General features: G+C 34.4%; 1 protein-coding gene across 15 annotated transcripts in view; it reads right to left on the reverse strand.

Moving 5' to 3' along the window:
* Window positions 1-17,536, reverse strand: part of LOC148673550 (protein prune homolog 2-like) — an 85,025-nt gene that overhangs the window by 33,275 nt on the left and 34,214 nt on the right. For all 15 annotated transcript variants that reach the window (XR_015936054.1, XR_015936053.1, XR_015936052.1 and 12 more), the window contains exons 7-8: window positions 6,071-6,229; window positions 257-5,361 (exon numbers count right to left, since the gene is read on the reverse strand). Coding sequence is in view for 12 of the 15 variants with exons in the window: in XM_088630149.1 (XP_088486275.1) it covers window positions 257-5,361; window positions 6,071-6,229 (5,264 nt within the window). In the remaining 3 variants the exon portion in view is untranslated. The remainder of the gene's footprint in view (window positions 1-256; window positions 5,362-6,070; window positions 6,230-17,536) is intronic.

A 17,536-nucleotide genomic window follows, 5' to 3' on the forward strand; every position in this document is an offset into this window, starting at 1 on the left:
GTGACAAAATCTTCCTTTTTATTAGTAGCTGTTTTGTTAGGAGGGGATACTTTAGAACTATGCAGTAGCAAAGAGTAGTGTAAGCGTTGATTACTTATTTTTCAGATCATTACCTCAGCCAACATCACAGATCAGGAATTACATTTCAGGTAAGCAAAGCCATACATGGAGTTTTCATGACCCTGATCATCTCAAATTACATCCTATTTACCAACCATAATATTCCATATTAAGATCACTGTTCAATTTCACTTACCCCATGCTGTCAGCTGAGAAATGCTGTTCTGTTAATTCCTCTGCTATTTCTTCTATTGGCTGTTCAACCAGATGTTCACCATGGCCAGTCTGTAGGAACTGTTTTTTATTGTTCTCTGTCAAGCCAGTCTGTATGGGAGAAGTCTGTTTAAGTAAAGTGTTCACTGTTCTTAGGTTTACCTCTTCATCTTGCTTCCAACTGATATCTCTTTCTTTGTCTGGAGAATAATTTTGTGAGCTGCTAAAATGTAAAGGGAAGCTTTCAGCTCCTTCAGCCGGATTGATAGTAAATGGGGAAATAATTTCTTTGGCAGATCTCTCAGAATCTGTCCCAGCTGTGTCAGTCATATTAGAACTTTCCTCAGGAGAACTCTCTGTGTTCTCACTCCCATCCACTAACATCCAATTATGCATCTCATTGGGAGATTGTTCTGCTTTGTTTGATTCCTCTAGGGAGTCTCTGGCCCTGACAGAATTTCGCTCTGCTGTTGTGTAAAAACAGAGTGAGGCACTAGAAAAAGCGCTGTTACTCTTTGGATCCTGTGTATCTGGCTTTACTTCAAAAGGGCTTCTAATAGACAGTTCAGATGAATCTGTTGACTCCAAGTGGGAAGTTATTCCTTCAAGGGCTCCATGTAAATGACTGTTCCCTTCAGCGCCCTCTTCAATCATTTCACTTTCTCTCCTCGAGACCATTACGTAATCCATTTCCAATCCAAACGACTCTTCATCTGAACTGGACTGAATATCCTCGCTACTCACAAGTGCCTGTAGCTTAGGACTAGCTCTATTTACAATTAAAGAGTTAACGTTTTCTGAACTATGGCCATCCTCAATGAAGGACACTGTGGATGTATTGGATTTTACATCTGTCTTATTAATACACACTTTTGTATCAGAACATAAATCCAGAAAACTGCTTTTCTCGGTTTCCTGTTTGTCACTAACAAATTCTTTTGCAAGTGGACCTTTGCCTGTTGCTTTTTGTGTTACTGTTTTAGTACTCGCCACCTTCACTGAAGATAAATTCTCCGTAATATCAATGTTTTTCATTGTATAAGACTTATTCTCTTCTTGGTTATACGTAGCTGAAGCACCCTGTACTGGTAATTCATGCTCTGGTGTCAAATGTAAACTGGATTCTGTATCACACATGTTCACAAGGGAAATGTCACACACATCCTTTGAGATCACATTACATTCATAAAGTTTTCCTTCGATGTACTCATCAAAAATAGCGTTGGAAGAATATGTGCTACTGCTCAGCTTATGAGCACTGAGCTCTTCTTGTTCAACAAATGAAAAAACCTTTGATTCATTTTTCATCTTCTGGGGAGACTCTTGGATTATTGTAATTTCATCTTCTGTTGTTTCAACACTCGAGTAATCAGCAGGTGAACATACAAAAGATGTACACGCATCTGCATTTTCGAAAGTGGGAAATCCTCCTGTAGCCTGTAAATTCAGATGAGTTTCACTGTTAGAATCCAGCCATACCTCTTCACTGATGTAATTTGTGCTGTGCTGGTTTGTCTCACCGGAAGTAGAAAAGGCTTTGCTTGGTGAAGACTTAATACAGTCCACATCCCTACAGCTAACCTGTTTATCACTTTCCCTCTGTTTACTCATGTGTAATGTGTCCTGTTTCACCTCAGAACTCAATTCCCCATAATTCCATACATCATTTGCTACAATACCCATTGTCTCAATTAGAGTCTTCCTTGAGTAAGGATACTCCTCTGTACTGGCTTCCACTAATAAGCTCTCCAAATTTGGTTCTTGGCACACATCAGGACTCTGTGATGTCTGTGAACTCTGATCTAGTTCACATTGACTTACAACATCTGGATTTCCAGTTTTGCTATGTGGTTTTACCATGGCTGTCATAATGGAGTTACTACATATATCTGGTTCCAAAGATGGTTGACTGAAGCTTTGCTGATTTTCAACAATAATATCAGGTTTCATATGATCATATGTGTTCTCTGAATTTATATCCATTTGTTTAATCTCACTTTGGCTTTCCAAATGTACATCAGAAGTATTGGCTTTTATTTCCTTAACATCGGTGTAATCAACAGCTTCATGTTGTGCCACATCCTTACAAACTTGAAATGGGTCTGATGTTAAGTGGATAGAGTTCTCATTATATTCTCTCTTGGAATTTGGCTGGTCCAGAGCGGTATCTAATGTCAGTGATTCTAAATTAGGAAATGTATTAATCACTTCAGGAGTGTCTTGGTCAAAAGACTGTGTTTCCTTTAAGGATGGTTCACTGAACATCATAATCTCATCTTCTGAATGAAACATATTGTTTCTGTCTACTGTTCCACCATATTTTTGCTTACTTTGCTCATCTGTATTTGTAAGTGTGATACTCCAGTTAACCTCATTCTCATTCAGTGAATGACAGCTATCACAATCCTTCAGATATCCTCCATTGACAGTTTCCTGTTTGTGAGCTTCTACATCATTCTCTAGTGCTGTTTTCCATAGTTCCAGATTTTCACATTCATCTTTTGTGTCAGGGCTGCTTGCAGTTGACTGTGTATCATCTTGTATAGTGGTATTCCACATATCCATACCTTCCTGTATTGCTTGAACAGGGCTTTCCAAAGAGTCTCCTTGAACTAGAGCATTGCACGTATCAGATCTCTCTGAGAAATCAGTTGTCTCTGAACTGGTCCGGGTAGACTGGGTATCATCCCTGATAGTTGTATTCCACACATCAAGGGAATCGGGGTAAGAGCCAGAGTTTTTGTGGAAGTTTTCCATAACAGGAAAACTCCACATATCACATTCTAATGATCCTTGTTTTGGGTGAAAAAGTTCTTCTGAAGCTTCTGGCATTTGTGCAACCCCCTCTTCTATTTTTTCTTCAATTTTAACAAAATCTGATGACTGTAACTGAAAAGCATTTTGTTCTTCAGATGGTGTTAATTGAATATCACCCAGCGTGCCTGGATTCCATAAATCAGAAACTGACAAATTAGGGTTCCAGTTGTCATATGTTTCACAATTTTGAGTCTCTTGAAGAAATGGATTCCAAATATAGGGTTTGCTTCTGGTTTTGTACATGTATGTATCACCAACATTAATGTTGTCTGACAGCCGGAGTTGAAACGTTGCCCTTTCCATAGTTGAATCCTCAAAAATAATATCATTTTCAGGGAGAGCTGTAGGGCTTTTATCTTTTGGAGGAGGCACATCTTTAACTTCAGCAAAGACACCAACATTGAAAAGTAATTCAGCCTCAGCTTCTCTGTTCTTGTATAAAACCGGGCTTTCTCGTCCACTCTGTTTGGCACCTCTATCTCCATGATCATGATCTGCAGGTATCAGATCAGGTTCTTCCGAACTGATTTCCTGGATGGCATGAGGTTCAGACATTAATGAGTGTATACCTAAACTAAAGGCAGAGGTTGCCATATCTGTTGTCTCTTGACTATCACCAAGATTTTGATTATAAAACAAGCTGTCATCCTTAGAACTTACTGTGGATGCATCAGTAACATCAATAGATGGGGAAAAGTCAGCAATGCTTGTACTAGCATGGTTATCCATTTTCTCTGTAACCTTGTTTTTAGTGGTCAAGATTTCTGAAGGTGACATATAAGGTGTTAGGTCTACAATTTTTGGGGGCAAACCATGTATTTCAAAAGGATCCTCTACAGCTCCTCCACCAACTGGAGGTAAACTTTTTGCACTATTAAATGTACCTGATGTATTACACAAATTATCATTCTTTTCACCTCCTACAGCAGGTGGGTTTTCGAGTATCTTTATAAGAGCAGATCCATCTTGTTCAGTATTGTATTTGCCCAAATCCTCTTGATCAGAACTTTTGGGTACCTCCTGACTAAAAGATCTGCTCCATGGATAAGTGTCCTTTGAAATGGACTGACTGGATTCATCTTCTTCATTTTTACCTCTGAGCTGCTCTAACTGGTGTAAATACTTTCGTGTAGCATGGTCCTCCAAATCAGTATCTGAACTTCCCTCATCCATATAGCCTCTTTCTGCTACATCCCAAACATGTACATTTTCAGAAGTTGATTCTCTACCCTCTAGTCCAAAGTTGTTCCACTGGTCAAACTGTCTTAAACCTGATGCCACACAATTCTTGTTTCCCATTTCATTTATTTTCTCTATAACATCTTCTGGAAAGAACTTTGGAAGTCCGTCATCTAAAGGTGAACTTTCTACAAGACTGTTCATTGGTGTTGGTGGAATTTTTGAATCAGATATATCTCCTATAAGTTGCTCCTGAAATGTTGTGGAAAAGCCATCTCCCAGTAAATAGTTACCTTCGCTTTCCAAGTGTTCATCAACAAATGCATTGTAGAATTCTACTTGATTTAAGTCTCCACATTCGGAAAAAGTAGAAATGATCTGATCGTCTACTCTTTGTGCTGGTCTGCCATCTGCCTGAGGGTTTGTAAGAATGTTTAATGGTTCGTGAAAAATTAGTGCATTATTATCTAGTGAGAAGTCAGTGACATTTGCTGATGGTGAGATGCTGCTGCTGTGCAAGGGATCAAAACTGAAAAGATCGAAATTCTCATTTTTGCTTGCGATCTGAGACTTGTTCTCCTGTGTTTTTCTACTTCCAGATACAGAATTAGTACAGGGGAAACCTAGGATGGGATTTTGAAGAATACCACCAGTTTCTCCAACAGGACTATCGTCACTGAGAAACACTGAGCTCTCCTTAGAGGAACGACTGCTTCTGATAGTGGCCAAGCCACTATCGGGACTTACTAAATCTACACCATAGGGTTGTGCTGATTCATTTAAGTCGTGAGAATTTTCAATAAAATGGACAGACATGGACTGTGGTTCAGCATCCGAGCTGTACATGTCGGTGAACCCTGATGATCCCTGAGAAAGGGGTGCACTGCCTGCTACAGCTTCAGTTGACGATGTTCTACTGTTAGGGACAAACAATGGCTGTCTCCTGTCAAGAACTTCTTTGATCAGTGCAATAATTTGTTCAATATAAACAGAAGTATTTCTTTGCTCATAGAGTTGAATCTGATCCATCAGACAGTCGATTGGCTCCATATCCAAGTTTGAATTCTGAGCTTCTTCCAGTTCACAGCATATCTACACAGTTTAAAATACAGAAAAAAATAAACAGCATATTAACAAGATTTTTAACTCTGGTATTTTGGTGTAGAAAAATAATTTTCCTTATTTTCCCTAGATCCACTGGGGAATAATTTTTGTAGCTGAGTACAGTATATTAATAATAACTTGGCTTCAAAGCAGATCAAATTTTCTAATGAATGTTGCAATGGGAAATATCACAGATAACATGATAACATCACAGATAACAAAACATGTCATAGTAGATCTGAAAACATGAGGAACATATATACTTTAAAATATTTAGATTTACCAAGTTCATGCAACTACCAATGATCTAAAGGATATATTGTTGGCACCCATCTGTACCCCAAATCATTACTTACGTGTAGTTTCATGCAATTTCTTTAGAGAAAGTTAATTTAATTCTTTGGACTTTTCTGATACATAGCAAATGTTGTCTGCATTAGCCTTACAATATTGAGATTCTCCACAATTAGATGTGTGCATTTGTTTAATGTCACACTATGGGAGCACAAGTAAAACAAACAGTACTACATTACGCGATATAACACTATGATTGCTACTGTATATTTACTGTAGGTAGTTGAACTTCTTTTTAAGTTATAGTATGATTTGTACCAAGTACAGATGAAATTATGAATTACAGATTCATATTAGTGTTATTAGTTTTGAATTAACTGTAAAAGCATTGTGCAATCATTGCCTGATTGAGAAGCTCCACATTCCCAGAGTAGACAGCAACTTGCTGACATCGCTGGTAGGGTTCTTGTGATGAAGATGAAACCAGAATAAGTCCTTCATAGCCATGTTGTTCACAAAACACCTTCAAATCCTCCATAAGGTTTGGATGGTTATTGTAGTCCTAAAAGAAAAATAGAAAATCAAATACCAAAGAATTTCAGTAACGCATTAAATTCTATTTTATAATAACTCTATGAGTAATTTTAGTGATTTAAAGTAGAATAATGGTGTTAATTAACATTGTGGTCTTCTAAGGGGTAGCTAAATTAATGCCAAACTGACAAAATCAGGTAAAGTATTTTTGTCATAAATCAAACGAGTGTCACTAAGAGTTTGTTATTCTGTAAATATAAGCACAAATCTGTTTTCTTCAAACCTGGAATTTGTTCTTTGCACCAGTGTTCAATAGATAACATTTTGGTAACTATAGTTTCAAGAGATTTTTTTTTTACACATACAGAATGGTTTGTTTAAAAATACATTTTCTAGCATTACATTTTAAAAATCCTCTCTTTAAACCACAACGCTTAGAAACTTTCAAACATCAAAAGCGGCGGATGAGACTGAGTTTTCTTTTTTATTTATTACAAGTTTGGAGTGATACGAGTGACATACAGTACAGCAGCATTTAAGAAAGGCATGATAAATTTGATATATACTTACCCTGTGAATTTTGTTTCCCACTGGGAACGCCCAGGCAATGCATTAATTACATTAACTCGCCAATTAAACAAGTATCATCTCATTACCTTTATAATGTGCTCTGAAAGCATGTAACTTTAACATATTCCATCTTAATGAAAGCACTGTGATGCCCCAGGTGTTCTCTAAGGAACAGTTCTAAAAAGGTTTAGCTATGTGATCTATTCAAAGAGTCACACACCACATGTTTCCCCAGGTGAGATAATTACTTGTTTCTATTTCCAATTAACATATATTAAATAATTAGCCTTTTCACCCACATGCACAGAGCTCCAACACAAGAAAACTATGCTACATTTACAGGCAAAGAAGAGGACCCTTGGTACAAGATAATTAACACTCTTCCCCTTTTTTCTTCTTTGTTATTCAGCTACAGTAGGTTCCACCATTGACAATCTACTTGTGGTTCCTCAGTCAGAATGCTGACTAACGAATTTGTGATCTCTTGGTTTAGAAGGTCAATCCCACCAAGTCTCTTTTAAAGTGAAGCCTTAAAAACAAAAGGCAATGTCATTTTATATAATTACGTTGCTCATTCATTATTATTAATTTTATACACTTTCAACCGATCAGGTGAAAGTGTATCCTGCTGTGTTTGAAAAGCCACTTCTGAATTATTGGTCCTTATTAAGGAGGCCTAATACATTTATGCATATTTTTCAACTTTTCTTTTCTTTTATTCTTCAACTAAAATCACTAATCCTATAGTGATCATATTTTTTCAAAACAAGTTTAAATTACACTTAAACAACAATTGCCTTATTGTAGAAAATTCTACAATAAAATACAAGCAGCCAAATGAACACTTATTTTCAATCCATTTCCACTTCATCATTTTATAAAACTCTTAACTCCCCATTACAAAGATCATCTCCAGACATCCATTTAATTTCTTGCTGGAGTCTCACCAACCAAACATAAATGTTTTGTTTTTTTTTAAATGATCAGATGAACACACAAATGAACATGATAAAATGTTTTACATTAATATTTACATTATTTAATTTATTTGATCAAAAAGCAGGTAGAGATTGAATAAAATTCAAGCTATTAAACACCTGATATTTACATTTTGTCTGAAAAGAAAAGTACCAGATTATTTATCAAAACAATCTATAACAGAGGTGAATATTAAATTATACCTTGATTAACTATATTTACATAATGTTGGTAATTCTTGTGAACCTCATGCTTGTAAAATAATTTTAAAATGGCATATAAATGTTAAGACAATATGGTTGTGTCCACTGTAACCAAAATCACAATGATTTAGCAACATTCCAGTTTAGAGAGAAGAAATCAAATTGAAAATGTCAAGATTTGTTTTGGCCAGAATGAAAAACACAGCCTTTCCAACAGAACCTCATCAAACGTGGTGGTGGTCTTCTTTGCTGTGTCAAAACCTCCAAAGCTTGTCATCGTTGATGAAACCATGAATTCTGCATTGTATCATCAAATTCTGAAGGAGAATGTCAGGCTATGCATTGGAACTGAAAATGGACCATGCAGCAAGACAAGGATCCTAGACATACAACCAGATCTACAAAAGAATGGCCATAACAGGTCCGAACCTAACCTCTATTAAAATGTAATGGTCTGAAGGTGTTAAACTGAGCTGTTCATGCAAGGAAACCCTTAAATGCTACTGACCTGAAGCACTTTTGTAAGGAACATCTAGTTGAAGTCAAAGAGTTTTGACCAGTTACTGAATCTAAGGGTTTTTCCATACTTACATACTTTTGTATTATTTCCTTAAATAATCCAGATACAGTACATTTTTTGTTAAAGGTTTAATCAGGTTATCTTCATCTTTTATGAAGACTTTCAACAGGATCTAATTACATTTAGTTCTACAATATAAGAGAATACAACCCAACCAAACTTTTGCTTGGTACTGTAAATCAATGAACATATGGTGCTAACACAAGCTCAACAAATATGAACTTTTTTGTAGAGAAAAATATTAAAATGTTTCCTATGGGAATTTTGTAACAGCCTGAAGTTTATTTGCAACAAACAGATCTAAGAGTCCTGTGTGAGCTGTTTGTGTTTCCTATAATTTATGCCTGTCTTCTAGCCAAGCTCAGTGTCATGTGCTGTGATGGCACTTCTGTTGCTGCCAAGTAATGTTGTCCTAAAATAAACAGCAGTTCATCATCAACTCAAGGCAACTGTATATACAGGTTGGTGCTTTTCTTCTATCCATCTGCCATCTACCTGATAAATTACTGTTTTGTCGAGCATTTACAAATATGATTTGTTATCCCAGCAGCAGTAAACAAATTCCTACTAAAACAGCAAAAATCTATTCAGGGTTAAAAGCCATTAGCTCTGAAAATGCAAGCTGATAGCCTGATATGTCCAGTGTGCATTCTATGGGTTATGGGTAAATTAGTGCTTCGCAAATTTAGTCCTACAGTATCTACACAAAATATTAAAAGGTATTGAAATTGAGACAATAAAAAAATAAGTTTTTAAACTAGGAATTAAATTGATATTTATACATGTTCATACGCAATAGAAAGGTATAACGTATTAATAATATAAAGAGGTTTGACTGTCAAGTTGAATCAGTGTGCAAGCAGCTAAGCAACAAGGAGAGGCTAAGCATGGTATTTCAGTGTGGAATCTACTTGTTCTCTAATAATATAAAGTAGATAGTATAGTTATATTTCTACATAGGCAGAACTATTTTTTTTCCAAGTAATTTGTTTTCCTAAGCAGAACGTTATTTAAGCATTTAAGAAAGTTATTTAAATATCTTGAGGAAAGTCGTACACTTCCATAAAGTTTAAAGCATAAAGTAGTGACGTCCCCTTTATTCTGTTTAATGCATAAATATCCTTAAAGATTCTGTGGCATTTTGAGTAAACACAAAGGTAATTATGGGGTCCTCACTATATTCCATTATGGAATCAGTAATTATGCAGTCTGACCTGCCTAAATTTCCCCATTAACCCAAATGGTGAAAGAATATCTCAGTTCTCTGCCTGATCTGCTATGTACTGCTGCTTCTGGTGCACAGCAGCAGCTACTGTACGTGTCATGAAAGTCATCTCTAATATTATCTTTTAAAATTGTTCTTTTCTTTTATTATTAGTTCAAAACCTTCATTTGTACTACAGCAAACATTTATAGAAATGTGTTTACAGATGATATAGAAACATTTTAAAAACATTATAAAGTATACAGTATGTAAAAATACGTTACTGTATTTTTTAATTATACTGATACTTTTCTGATACTAATACATACCGGTTACTGATTTATATTGTTTGATGACTTTATCTTATTACATTTGTGTGCTTGTAAATATGCACTATAATTATTACAATTTATTTTGAGTGTGTCTAGATTGATTAAACATTTAAGTGAATTTCTTAAACAGAAAGAACCCTTGTGCTTAAACTTATTTGGTTTTCCGCTATGTCCAAAGTTCTATTAAAACTGGGAATCCCAAAATACAACTCTAATCTTGTAAAGAGTGATCATTCTACAATCTGTGACACAGCCTAAATCTATTAACCTATTATTAAGCATCACTGTTTATTAACATTATTCTAGTTTCTTAATGAAACAAAGAATTTAATACCCTTATTATCAGTTGAAAATATAAATAAAACACAAAATACACAAAAATAAATACATTTTAAGTATTTTTCCTTCATAGGCTCATTATAAACAATGCGCCTACTTGTGTTAAAGCTTGTGTTTATGTGTTTGTAGTTAAATCCCCTAAATTCTTTGACATTGCCATGCTCTGTTTTGAAGTGATGCCACTTAGTCCTGTAAGAGATTTGTTTTCACTTTTATATGTTTTTCTTTAGGCAATCATTGGACAATATATGTTTAAAAGAAAATCAATTGCTTGAACAAAATTTCAATTATTAAAATAGTTTCCTAAAGTCATTTAAAACTTAGTGTCACTTTCCTCTGCGTAATATGTTCTTCCAATTGTTTTATCATTAATTGATCTAGCATACAAAACAGAGTAAGAAGTATGCTGAATAAGATTTTTTTCCTTATATCTAAAGTATAAATGTTTAAACGTCATTTAAAACTGCACTGGGTGGTGTAAATGAAAGCTCTATGATTTATGTTTCTGAAATTAAGCTATTACACTTAGACATCTAACATTCATAAATTATGGTAATTTTATGACAGGCCAAATGATTTATGAGGATAAAATGCATTAATTAAAGGTTTTGTTTATTGAGAGGTTTTATTATTACTATTATGAGTCATAAACAAGCATGCAATGTCATTTTAAATCTGTAAAAAGCAGTTTCAGATTATTTCTCAATTTTGCAAAAATGTCAAATTATTACTAAAACATAATTAACTTTTTCAAAGAACAAAGCTGTTTAAACAGATAACTGTATTATACTCTTATTAAGCTGCCTTACTATGGATGGAGTTACATGCTGTTAAGTGTGACATTTCTAGAAGCATGCAAAAAAGAAGCATTCTCAAACATAAAAACCCTGAAATATACAATAAGTATTTAGATCACTGTCTAAATAATTATAAATGTATGAACTGAAAAGATATATTACAAAAATCATTTCACTTATGTTGATGATATACATTGCTAATAAAGTGCATATAATCTACCTATGCTGAGAGTAAACTTGTACAGTAAGTTTGTTATTTGCTTAACACAATTTGTATTAAAGAATGTGACAACTTGCAAGTTTAAACCTATTATTAAACTGTGTATTAACAGCATCATGAGCCTGCTGAAACTTTTTATCTTCTATTTTATAAAAGGGTTTGTCCAGTGATATGAGAGACTGTGGCTAAAAGCCACAAGTTACAAAGAGTTATTTGCATAATAAGGAAATTATTTACATATTTGTGCCAAAAATATGGCACAAAAAATAAAAGCATTCTTGGTCTATTTAGTAATTTTCGTAACATTATTAAAAATTAAAACGTTATTTACTGGTGTGTGTTTTTCACCAACTTTAGTTTGTGTTGAAAATGCCAACAGCTGACAAACTAACAGCAGTCCATTCATTCCGACTATTGCTATCACAAACACAAAAGAAAAAAATGGTACTGAACAACTGTAATGAAATTAATTCTAAACAAAATATTTATTTGAAACTACATATAGTTACTTTTCATTCATAGAGCTAACATTGATAATTGCTGAAGAAAATAATCTATATACATTCAAAACAACATTTTTCAGAATTTTCCATAAATATAAAGTGTATTAACTGTTATTCTTCATTAGTTTATCAATGTTTTTATTAGATAATTTTGATTAAAGGAAGGAAGACACATTCAGTACCTCAGAAGAGCTCATGAAAGTCACTAGCATTTACATGAAAAAATGCACAGATAAAACTACTGTAGCACATGATAACAAATCACAAGAAAATGTATCCAATAAACATGGATTTAATGTGAAAAACTTTCCTGGGTACTTTTGTGGTGTTTTGTGATTAATGGCATCCAGCAGCCAGTTTACCCAAATGATCGCTGTAAATGTATATTACACATGCTCTTGATTCTTCAGAGCAAACTGTGTCAATATTAACCTGACAAAATTAAGAACAAACTGTCTCTTTTGTTCGGCACTCTTCACATAGAGAACACAATATGGCTTTTGTCAGAGATGCTCCATCAATTTGGCTCAAAGAAACTGTCACTACAGTGAAAGAATCGTTTTTCATGGCCCGATATCCTGATGGGTCTAATGAAGCTTTTCTGCTGACAACTCATTTACTAAAAATACCCCAACAATCAGAAGGTAAAGCGGGAATTTAACATACATTGGTAATTACCCTCACTGCTCAAGTCATTTTTAGGTGTTTATTTAAAATAATTATATGGTGAATACTTTATAATAAAGGCGGTCTTTAAAATAAGCAACTTTCAAAGATATTTATTATGTGACCATTTGTTTTCCATCTCCTGATGACATATTTAAATTACAATATAATAGACAGAGAGACACACAAATCTTTCTGATCGCATGTGGAGCCAACAGTCTGTCTGCCATTTGTTGCAAATACAAGCAAATTAACAGTGCTCTTCCCTACTGAAGCTTGACAAATTACTGACATTTGAAAAGTTTAAAGATGGTTTAGTTAAAGTACTATGCAACAAATGATTCAGAAACACAAGTACAAAGGGCTAATGGAAAAATGCTAATAAACCTAGCATTAAAAAAACAGTGATCTAGGAAAATACCATAACACGTTTCTAGCTAGTCAGCTATCTACAATGGATGTGCGTTCAAATTAACATCATTCATACTGAAGGTGAAAGGGGTTAAACATCCTTTTAGTCTAAAATGTGATATGATACTAGGAACTCATCTGCACTGTTCTTAGAAGTAATGTGTACCCCTTAATTCAGCCAGGTGACAGAAGAATGTCTTTGTTTTAACCTACGAGGCACATTTTTCAAATGGACTAATACAGATTTACATTTCTGATAATTTCTCATCCTATTTCTATCAAAGAACTAAGCATATAGTACTGTAGCTTGCTAAGAGATACTCAACCAGATTACTTCACTTCCTGAGGAGACAGTGGAGAATCCGCATTTGACCATCTGTAACAGTTGGTAGTGCTGCCTTGGTGACAACAGTTAATTTGCATGAAAGAAGGTACATAATTATGTGAAAATAAATCTCTGATATAGTCATTATGTACTGTACCAAAAAATGGAGCAATCAGGAGGCTGAAATGAAAAACGTTGATGCTCTATTAAAACCCATTCACCTGGAACTGATAATGTAAATATTATTAATAATAATAATGTGCAGGATCACAATGAAAATAATTTCATTGTTCATTTTACATCAAAGGAGAAAGACACACTGGGAGAACCAACCATGTAAAAACGCTGCTGCCAAGATAGTGACTCCTCCATCCAACACAAAGTATGTGCAATAGAAGCCTGTCAATCAAAGTGATATTTTCTACTGTTCCACCTGCCATTTCAAAGATTTACTATTAAAGATGTTACATTCAGTGTTTTAATCCTTAACTTCAGTGGAGAGAACATTACATGAACTCCTTTTACAAGGCCCCTTAATCTTGCTTCAGCCTCAACTCTATCTCATTCATTGACTTTGTAGTTGATGGTCATTTCATGTTTATACTCTGTATTTACTAATACAAAATGTCAGTACTTTTATCTCGGGGAATAGTGCATACTTTGGACAGGGTAACAAAGTTCTGTGTTTTTAATGAGTGATATGTTTTTTCCACTGTGCCTCCTATTACACATACTTTGTGTTTTGCCACCCACAAAGAAACTTTCTGATAATAGAAATGGAATGGAATTTAAAATTATTGCTACATGTGAGGGATGTGTTAGTAATACCAATAAGAGTTGAATGACTCCATTCAATTAGAGGACTGTTTTCACCTGGGCCTTGGAAACAAACATTAGAATTGACAGTCCACTTTGGGCATATATACTGTAATATAACTACCTCCCTATGAATGGGAGGTGAAAATAGGAAGAGAAGTGTGCAAAATATTTCCGAATATCATTTATGTATAATTTGTAAAAAAATAGTTTTGTCTACTGTTTATTATGCTGCCATTAAACTCTGTTACAAACAAAGACAACTATTTGGCCCTGCTTGGAATTATTCCTTACCAGTAGGAGTAACTTATTAACTTTCATTTTGATATTTATTCAAAGTGTTTTAAAGATTCTACATTTAAAACCCCCTTATCTATCTTTGGCGTTAACACCACACCAAATTTATAACAATATCATTTCTAGCAACATCTGTCTCAACAGCCAGATTTGAAAATTGAATGATAAAATAAATGAATAAAATCTCCCAAAATGGAATGGAAAATGTTTATCTTAAATAATGGGGAATGTAAGTATTTGTTTGTCCACTATAAGTATGGGAAGATCTCATTTCTGAGAGAATCTGAGAGATTTAAGGACTCAGACTTTGGAATCTAGAATATAATGTTAAATTCACAGTAAAAATGATGCACTGTAAATTGTTAAACTCATTCACCGCAAATGAACAACACTGACCTTAAGCTTGCTAAATATTACTAAGTAAAACATTCTTTAAGTTTAATTTATTTTTAAACGCTACTGTTTCACATTAGCAGAAAATTATTTTTAAATAATACAAAACTTGACTGACAGATAGTAACACTTTTTTGGATTTGGAGGATCCTCTAAATTGAATGGGGTAACATGGGGCGCAGCATATCTAGTAATAGCTATGGGTAAGATAACCTGCCTACATTATGCAACATAGCCCTAGGTACAAACTTCCATGTAATAATTCATGCCCTGCAAAAATTCCCATGCAAACACACTAAATGCAAAAACACATTTCCTGCTGTCATGACAATTTCTGGCAAAAATTAATCAACCATTCATCCATTTAGGCTCTTTGCATACCCTTTGTCAAAGAGGGAATACTAAAGATTTCTTTCCTCTTCCGTGCATTCATTTCAATGAATTGAAGAATCCATCAAGCCCGATTTGATTTATTGATCTGTCTCTTAGCTCAGCAGTACAACTACAGCAAATGAACTGGCAACTTCACTAAAACCTGCAGTGATTTACCATTATCTTTTATTTTAACTCCTTGTAACTTTAGAAGAAAAAAGTTTTAAATAATGGCATATCTATCTTTTTTATTACATACGCATTTTGATGTAACAATAGGCAACCAACAAATTTATGTTTGCCTTTCAGAGCTCACTGCAAAGTAATATTATATGTATAATCAGTTCAGTACATTGAAAAAAAATTAACCTCTTTGCCTTGCAGACTTCTCTGTATATTCTTCAGACTTGCAACAGTAAATCACTCAAAGATCACAACTGTATCAATTGTATCACCCCGTAACCATTACAGCAACAAACGTAAAAGGAATGTTAAAGAAATATTTAAAATGCTAGTTTGGTGTTCTGGGGTCTCACCACTATTATCATTTATAAAACCTGTATATTTGTGTTGAGGTGTGAAAAAGCTATGAAAAAGTAGGGATAGGATAATAATAATAACTCATTACAGTTATAATGCGCTTTTCTGGGCACTTACAGTGCATAGCACTTTTCTGGTTTTTAATATCACATTTTTACTATTATATTTAGAATTTTTTTAGTGAATGAAGTAGATTAACAAAACTGACACATCCCAGTTCCATCAATGCATATAAGCACATTTCCTGGCATGTCAGAATATGTGCTGGTTGTTTCCGAAGTCCTATTTACTCTAAATGTTAATGTTACATCATATCAAAACATCATAAGCTGAGCAAAAAATTCAAAATCTAAAATCTATCTTGTACTAAATTAATAAACATTGAACACAATAGTTATTTAAAAAATATAAAACACAGACATGTGTTTTGGTAAATGAACATTAATAAACCTTATAAAAATATGAATTTGGATATGCATTTTTGATTCCTGTATTGAAATCAGTAGGTTTACAGAAACTGGAATGAACGATTTAAAATCTGCTCAGTTGAAGCACAGACAATATATTTTTCTTTTCCCTGAACATCGAACTACAGCCTCCTATTTATGCATGCATGTGTGTGTGTGTCTCTCTGAAAATGAAGCTATTTGCTGCAGAACTATGTCAATGTTTAAGTACGAATTTTATACCTCGTCACCCTTGGCCGAATGTGCATAAAGAACATTTATCACTCAACATCTCCTTAGCTTTCTCATAAAGATACATGACCTTTGCATATTAAATTTCATTAGCAGGGCACCACACAAGGCTCCTTTTTCGCATGGTAGAGTACAATGCCAAACACCCTAGCCTTAAGGACTTGTGGGAACAAGCCCCTCTTCAATCTTTGTCCCTAGGAGGCACTTCTAACACCTGCTAACCAAGGCACTATCATCAGAAAAACATTTAGAAATTTATCTTCAGGCTGGTAATTATCACAGATAATTATTTGTGTGGAGTATGGATAAAACTGGCCTAGCATAAACAAACCGGGAGGCTCAAATTAAATGACAAATATCATTAACTCTTCAGACTCATGTAAATACTTCATTGATGAAGGTCGGCTTATTTATAAAGATGGATTCCGTGTGCGTGTTTTCACACTTCCATTTTTAGTTTTTTTTTACTCTGTGTACTAAGCAGACATAATTCTCTAAAGGAATGCTTAAATAAAAAGACAAGATTTATAGTCTGATAAAAATACTTGCAAATACTGTGTAGAACACAGGGCATGCAAACATCTATGATTTTCAAAAACAGCAATGTGTTATGTGAAATTCTTAATTTTGCATTTGAAAATGTACCTTTACTTTTTGTAATCTGTGAGGAAGGCTCCACTGACAAAACATTGTGTCTCTTCAACAACATGCAGGGGACATTTAAAAAGACTGGAGTCATATCACAAATGGTGTCTGTGGAAGATCGATGTTGTCTCCCACAAGATTCAAACCAATGATCACCTACTATCAGCTCCGTCGGATACAGATGTCTAACTCAAGACCTTCAAAGAAGGTACTTTTCTATCAGCCTAGCCAATGCAATTGCACCAAAGCAGAACAAAAGAAACATTTCAATATAATATCCAGGAAGATTATAGTCCTTGTCAGAATCAGATTTGAGAAAACTATCTTGGAAGGAGCCCAGTATTTCAAGGCCTAATGGTGTCAGACCAAGGAAGCAAATCAAGCACTGAATAGAGCTCACCATGACCAGACTGCACAAGACCTGACGCCTTCCATGACAACATTGA

This window comes from Lepisosteus platostomus, chromosome 4 (genome assembly GCF_059453375.1).
Source record: "Lepisosteus platostomus isolate fLepPlt1 chromosome 4, fLepPlt1.hap1, whole genome shotgun sequence".
NCBI lineage: Eukaryota > Metazoa > Chordata > Actinopteri > Semionotiformes > Lepisosteidae > Lepisosteus > Lepisosteus platostomus.